This window comes from Nicotiana tabacum, chromosome 17 (assembly GCF_000715075.1).
Source record: "Nicotiana tabacum cultivar K326 chromosome 17, ASM71507v2, whole genome shotgun sequence".
Taxonomy (NCBI): domain Eukaryota; kingdom Viridiplantae; phylum Streptophyta; class Magnoliopsida; order Solanales; family Solanaceae; genus Nicotiana; species Nicotiana tabacum.
In genome coordinates, this window is record NC_134096.1 from 96,872,544 (window position 1) to 96,880,480 (window position 7,937).

Sequence of the window (7,937 nt, forward strand, 5' to 3'; positions counted from 1 at the left end):
GTTGTAGAAGAAAACTCATAATTTTATTTGAAATTTATTTTTCTAGCTTTTTGAGATGCGAAATTATTAATAATTTGTTTGTAATCGATTTCTTCTAATAATTCTTTTTTAATTGATAATATAGCTAATCCACTTAATCTATCTTGAGACATTGTTGATCTTAAGTAAGATTTTATTAATTTTAATTTCGAAAAACTTCTTTCCGCTGAGGCAACTATTACAGGAATTGTTAACATTATTCTATAAGCAATATAAGCATTTGGAAAAGAATCAAGTCTTTTTATATGATTAAGTATATTGATTAGATTATCATCTTCTACGTGTATTATTTTCCTTAAAACTTTTAATTCATAAAATAAGTCTAAACCATCAATATCAGAGTTACTATTATGTTTTAAAGAACATTCAAGGTTAAAACAATTTTTATTTAAGTTCTCATCATCTAGAGATCTCAATGTTTTGCCACTAAATAGGAAACCAAAAATATTTTCATACGCTTCAAATTGCTCAAATCTACTTTGAAGTAAAAAAATAGCTTGGTCTACTATGTATAAGAAGTAATCAACTCTAAAAGATTCTTCAAGAGATTTTGTAATTTCATTATCAACGTTCTCATCAAATTGTTTCTTTCTACATATTACACGTTTATTACGAAATTCAGGTTCTATATTCAACTCATATGCAATTTCCTTAGCAGAAATAATGGCAGTTGCAAATTCTTCTTCTCTATATTTTTTGAAAAAAGAAATCAAACCCCTAAGTTGATCTATGGCAACATCAATATGCATATCTTTTGATTGTAAATGTTTGCTAACTGAATTAACTGCAAATAGTATATCATACCAAATAGTCATACCCAGTAAAAACTCAAAATTTTCAAACTCATAAGTTGCTAAACAACTAGCTTCACTTTTAGTTTCTGGATCCTCACTAACTTCTACTAATTTCAATAAAGCATTTCTTATTTGTGAAGTTTGAAATCGTATTGCTTTAATACTTTCAATTCGACTTTCCCAACGCGTTTGTGATAATGATTTAAGAGTTAGGCTAGGTACATTATCTTTTAAAATTTTCCATCGCTTAGTAGAAAAAGAAAATAGTGAATATATACGTTGTACTACTCCAAAAAATGATATAGCTTTGGTACAAGAATTAGCCATATCACAAAGTACCCCATATGGTTTATAAAATGATCTAGGATTTATGTCGAGCAGTCTTTTTTGCACTCCTTGGTGTTTTCCCTTCATATTGGATCCATTATCATATCCTTATCCTCTTAAATTATCAATATCAAGTCCAATACTTTTTATCTCATCTACAATAACTTTAAAAAGACATTTTCCAATTGTATCATCAACTTTTAAAAATTCTAAAAAAATATTCAGTAATTTTTACTGGAGTTACAGTGATGTCGACACTCCGTAATATAAAAGATATTTGTTCTTGATGACTTGCATCTGGAGTGCAATCAAGTATGATTGAAAAGTACTTTGTTTCTATAATTTTGTCAATAATTTTATTCTTAATTTCACTAGCTAATAAATTTATCAATTCATTTTGTATATTATGTCCAAGGTAATGATTATGGATTTTATCATGCTTAATTCGGCGAACATGTTCCTGCATGATTGGATCAAATTCTGCAATCATTTCAATTAGACTCAAAAAAATTCCGTTACTTTCTTGATAGATCTTTTCATTTTTTCCCCTAAATGCCAAATTATTTTTTCTAAGAGTTTTTATCACAACAATAATTCTTGATAATACATTTTTCCAATACTCTCTATCTCTATTGATTTGTTCTTGAATATCTTTATCAATTATTTTACTTTTGTGCAGTCTCATTTCTAAATCAATCCATGCACCCATATTAATAATATGCTCTTTTGATGTTTCATGATCTTTGAGCTTAGCACTTATATTTCTCCAATCATTATTATCATCACTAGCTAATTTACTGCTACAAAAGCTAGAAGCCGTATTAAACAACTTACAACAAAAATAAAATACCTTATCCAAATCTTTAGAGTAAACTAACCATCTTCTTTCATGTCTTTCTCCATTAGCCAATTTCTGAATATAATTTGTAGTAGAAAAATGTCTAAAGAATTTATCCTTTGAAAAATCTATGTTAGTAATTTTAATTGGCCCCTTTTCTACTAATAGATCTCTCAATTTTGTATCTATACTAGTCCATTGACTAGGATCATATATGTTTCTGAGAGTATAATTATCCAACTTATTTAGAACTTCTTGTTTTTCTTGAGGATATATGTTAGGTTTCTCGACAACTTCTCCTCCTTCCTCTTCTTCTTGAATTTTATTATTGTCTATCTCAATTATATTAGTGATTTGTTCATCTATCATAAAATCTTTCACATTTTCTGATTTAGAATTTTTACTATTCGCTACAAATTTATCAAGTGCTCCTTTTTGGGATTGTACTAGAGTTTCAATCCTTTTCCTTTTTTGACGTTTTGAACATCCGGATTCATATTTTCTAGTTGACATATTAAAACTCTAATAAATAACTAAAAAGAAAATATATACTTACAAAGAAAATATATCCAAAAAAATCAAAAAGTAGATGCAAATAATAAAATATAGAACGGTCAAACCTGATTCAACAAGACAACAGATAGATAATTTGATAAGCTTTTGCTACTTCACAATTCTTGATGTAAGGCCAAAATAATTGAGAGCAAATCAAACAGATGGTACTTGTGTATGTCACGACCCAAAATTCCCTCCGTAGGATGTCGTGATGGCACCTAGTCTCTAAAACTAGGTAAGCCTAACAATGCGGAATAATAATAAATATCTGAAATAAATAAACTACAATTCAAACAATTTCAACTCCCAAAATCCGGTAGAAATAAATTACAAGCTTCTAAGAATTTATTCTCAATGTCTCTATATATCAAGGTCTAAATAAAATATAAGGAAGCAACATAAAATGATAGAAGGGGACTCCGGAGTCTGCGGACACTAGCAGATATATCTCGAAGTCTCCGTACGCAGGTAACTCACTGACGTCTAGGCTGGTAAGATATACCTGGATCTGCATAAAAAGATATGCAGAAGTGTAGTATGAGTACACCACAGCGGTACCCAATAAGTGCCAAGTCTAACCTCGGTAGAGTAGTGACGAGGTCAGGTGAGGCCCTACTGGAATATAATAATGGCATGGTAAAATGTTTAACAATATAGTAAAATAAAATGACATTGGAAATGAATCGAATAGTATGTCACATTTAATGACACCAAATAATTTCAAATAATATCTCGTGGAATCAAAACAGAATTTCCTTCAACTTTATGAAAATCACAATAATTAATCGAAGGCAACTATGGCCATAAATCAATATCAACAAGGACACTACCGAGGTACCGCCTCGTAGTCCCAAATTATAAATAATTTCACAATATCTCATTTTCTTATATCACCGCGGGAGCCTTCACGATTTATTTAAAGAAAATATTTTTTCCGAAATAGTATCCCGCGTTTTAGTCACCCTTATCACACTGCATGACTTCTAGTAGTCACCCCTACTAGCCACGCATATCAAGCCACCCTTATCTCACCGCATGTGTTTCAATACCCAGACCTTATACCACCGCATGCGTATTAATATAACAATATATCACAATTTACACCTCAAGTGCCCAATATTTCATTTTTTTTTTACCATAAATCAACAACAATATTTTACAATAATAAAGAGCTCACGGCTCATGCCAGAATAATCCAACAATAATATTTTTTTCACAATAAAGAGCTCACGGCTCCATCACAATGAGTACCAAAAAAATCTTACGAAAATATTCAAGAATAAATAATTCAGGAAAATAATATTTCAAAATTTTAATACGTTGCTTCAGTATCAAATTTAAAAATATCAAATACTTCGTATTAATAATATTTAATCTAAAGAAAATCAACCTTCAATAATGCACAGTATAAAAGAAACCAAGTTTCAATTACACAGGTAAAACAATTAGCAGAAAAAGGTCAAACAAATTTAAAATATATATATCTCAGATCAATGATGAAGAATATAACAAGATAAAATAATTTAATAAATGCGCAACAATGATCTACACAATTTAAAAATATAATCTTTCACATTTAGCCCGTGTACACACTCGTCACCTCGTGTACACGACTTTCAACACATTTCAATAATCACATTAATATCAATTCTTGGGGAAATTTCCCCCACACAAGTTTGGACAAGTCACTTACCTCGACTTGCTCCAATTTAACTAAGTATTATGCTTTTTCCTCGATTTTTCGACTCCGATCGACTCATATCTAATCATAATTAATTCGATACAGTCAACGCAAAATTATAGAAATCAATTTCATAAGAAAATATTACATTTTTCAATGAAATCTGAAATTAGCTCAAAAATTGCCAGTGGGGCCCATATCTCGGAATCCGACGAAACTTACAAAATCCGATAACACATTCAATTACGAGTCCAACCATACCAGTTTCACTCAAATCCGACTCCGGATCGACACCGAAATCTCAAAAATTCGTTTCTATGATATTTCTAGAATTTCCTAAATTTCAATCTTAAAACACTAATTAAATGGTGAAAACAATGATATATTCGTGTATATTGACCAAATCCAAGTTAGAATCACTTACCCAAATATTTTTCCTTGAAAATATATCAAAATCGTCTCTCCTCAAGCTCCAATTCGTCAAAAAGACAAATGGGATGAAGTCCCCTATTTTTATAACTTACAGATTTGTCAGGGAGCTCGATTTTGTCAGGGAGCTCGATTTATCAGGGAGCTCGATTTTGTCAGGGAGCTCGATTTTGACAGGGAGCTCGATTTGTCAGGGAGCTCGATTTTGTCGGGAGCTCGATTTTGACAGGAAGCTCGATTTTGTCAGGGAGCTCGATTTTGTCAGGGAGCTCGATTTTGTCAGGGAGCTCGATTTTGTCAGGCAGCCCGATTTTGACAGGCAGCCCGATTTTGACAGCATTTCCAACAGAAAAATTGCAGCAGCTTTTGCAGCAGCTAAGTCCCACTTTTTAACCATCCGAAACTCACTCGAGGCCCTCGGGACCTCAATCCAATACACCAACAAGTCCTAAAACATCATACGAACTTATTTGAAACCTCAAATCACATCAAACAATACTAAAATCATGAATCACACATAAATTCAAGCCTAATGAACTTTGAAACTTTCAATTTCTACAAACAACACCGGAACCTATCAAATCAAGTCTGATTGACCTCAAATTTTGTACGCAAGTCATAAATGACATAACGGAGCTATAAAAATTTTCAGAATCGGATTTCGACCCCGATATCAAAAAGTCAACCCCTCGATCAAACTTCCCAAAAATTCAACTTTCGGCATTTCAAGCCTAATTCCACTACGGACTTCCAAATAAAATTTCGATTACGCTTCTAAGTCCAAAATCACCATACGGAGCTGTTGGAATCATAAAAATTCTATTTCGGGGTCATTTGCACATAATTCGATATCCGGTCACTATTTGAACTTAAACTTTAAATTTTTCATCAAAATTCCATATCTCGGGCTAGGGACCTCGGAATTTAATTCCGGGCATACGCGTAAGTCTCAATTCACGATACGGACCTACCAGAACTGTCAAAACACTGATCCGAGTCTGTTTGCTCAATATATTGTATTGACCAAAGTCAACTCAGTTGTCTTTTAAACATCTAATTCACATTTTAATCCATTTTTCATCTGAAAACTTTTCGCAAAATTTTACGGACTGTGCACGCAAGTCGAGGAATAATAAATAGTACTTTTTGAGGTCTTAGAACACATAATTAATTATTAAATTTAAAGATAATATTTTGGGTCATCACAGTATAGTTGTGTTCTGGTATTTTATTTTGAGGTAGTAACAGAATGAGATTGGAATTTTAGAATATAAAGTCTAGAAAAGCTTTGTAGAGAGAAAGATAAAAAAAGATAAAGAATATGGACCCATTTATAATAATAATGGTAGACAAATGATACAACATAGTGGGATGTTCAGTTGTTCACGCGTGGGGCTTGAATTCCCAAAATAGATTCCATTACCGATTGTTCTCCAACGTCCTTTCCTTGAAACTTAATATTTTTTTTTCTTTTCAAATACTTGATATTATTAAAATGAATAGACAAATACATTAAAAATCAGAAAATTTTGGGCCCTTACAAATAAGGGCCCTAGGCAACTGCTTTACTTGCTTGACCATTAGGCTGGCCCTGTTGATATGGTGGCAGTAATATTGGAAGTCTCTCCTCTATGGAAGTACCCTAATGGGAGGATATATTTGTCAAAAATTATTTAACTCCTCTAATACATTCGGATCAATCAATAGCTTAGGCAAGAGTTATATCGTATGAGCGTCATCACATAAAAATAACAAATTTATCAAAATAATAAATGTTATGATATTCTCACTGTAAAAATAAAAACACTGATACTTATGTTAAAGATAGTAGATCGAGTAAGGAACACTATTTTTATAACTTTTTGAAGGTGTGGTATGCATTATTATATCATCACTAGATACATCATTTAAAATGTTTTGCTATTAATATATAATACTAGATCGTTATGTAAAAGAATATAGAATGCAAAGTAAATAAATATTAAACTAGATGAGTGTTTAAAGAAGAATTTAAAAATAGTAAAATATGTGTGGATAGATCTATTAACGTTATTCATTGTCATCGCACTAAAAATAATTCACGTAGCTGAACATATATGATGATGAACTTGAAATCTAGTAATTATGATTATAGAGCAAAAACAAGTAAATTGAAACAGTAATATGAAGTTGTAATAACCAAGATTAAATCATTTTTTTTTGTAAGCAAAGATTTTATTTACCAAATAATATTTACAAAACAGAAGAAAGATATAGCAAATACACGCTGGACATACAATCCCAGGTGTATCGACTTCACTATCCTACCTTAACTACCGGGGTATAGCTCTAATACTAGCATACATCGGTTAAACATACGGGTAGTGATCTAACTTTTACAAACGTCTCGCTAGCTTCTGCTTCAGTTCTCCTCTACAGTGTATTTCTTGAACAATAGCTCTGATCAACACTGCTGCATTTCTACTCTTAGCTTGAAAGATTCTCAGGTTTCTCTCCTGCCATATGTGATATATGGATCCTGCTAAGCTCATTTTGTAGACTTTAGCTGTTGCATTCTTTTCCCTATAGTGTGTGATTGCCCATTCTATCTCCTGTTGCCAGCTCATAGGTAATCTTCGTATGCCTTGCCATTGTAACAGTGCTCTCCATACTTGCGCAGAAAAGGTACAATTAAAGAACAAATGATTAGTGTTCTCTATTGTAGCATCGCATAAAGAGCAGCTCATATCTTCTAAGCATCCCCACTTTGCTAGCCTCTCCTTTGTAAGCAGTCTACCCCAAGCTGCCAGATACATACTGAAAATTCACTTTTGAGGGGCAGCATTGTTACATACTAACCTTCTCCAGTTGATCTTCTGAAAGTCACCCCTTAACTTCAAGTATATGTCTTTAATGGAAAACTTCTCAATTCTTTGTACCTCTTCCTCAGTCCAGCCGAGTGCCTTAAAGTATTTTTCTGCCTTCAGTATCTTTTGTACTATCCAAGAGGCCTGCTTTGGTTGAGCTCCCCACATTGTGCCTTGTTTCCCATATAGATTTGAACCCATTGTATCCACATCTTGTATTTCTTCTTACATAAGTTCCACAAGGGTTTACATATAGCTGTCGTGTTCTATTGATCACATCAAGAATGTTAAGACCTCCTGCTGATCTAGGAAAGCATAGTTTATCCCATGCAATCAATGCCTTTTTTGATAGCTCTACACCTCATGTCCACAAAAATTTTCTGCATACAGATTCAATCAGCTGGGTGATCTTCTTTGGTAGTGCAAAG

The 7,937-nt window shown here is 32.4% G+C and overlaps 1 protein-coding gene across 1 annotated transcript; it reads right to left on the minus strand.

Annotated features, from left to right (window-relative positions):
* Nucleotides 1-7,038: 7,038 nt before the first annotated feature.
* On the minus strand, nt 7,039-7,710 carry LOC107787465 (uncharacterized). Its single transcript, XM_016609049.1, has 2 exons — nt 7,502-7,710; nt 7,039-7,459 (listed from the first exon to the last, which is right to left on the minus strand). The coding sequence occupies exons 1-2, from the start codon at nt 7,708-7,710 to the stop codon at nt 7,039-7,041; spliced, it is 630 nt and encodes a 209-aa protein (XP_016464535.1).
* Nucleotides 7,711-7,937: the final 227 nt, after the last annotated feature.

Bases quoted from the DNA above. Each gene is read 5' to 3' on its own strand.
- LOC107787465 (XM_016609049.1), bottom strand. From the start codon at position 7,710: ATGGGTTCAAATCTATATGGGAAACAAGGCACAATGTGGGGAGCTCAA. The intron at 7,460-7,501 runs GTTAGTATGTAA...GTGAATTTTCAG, and splicing joins CAGAAGATCAACTGGAGAAG to TATGTATCTGGCAGCTTGGG.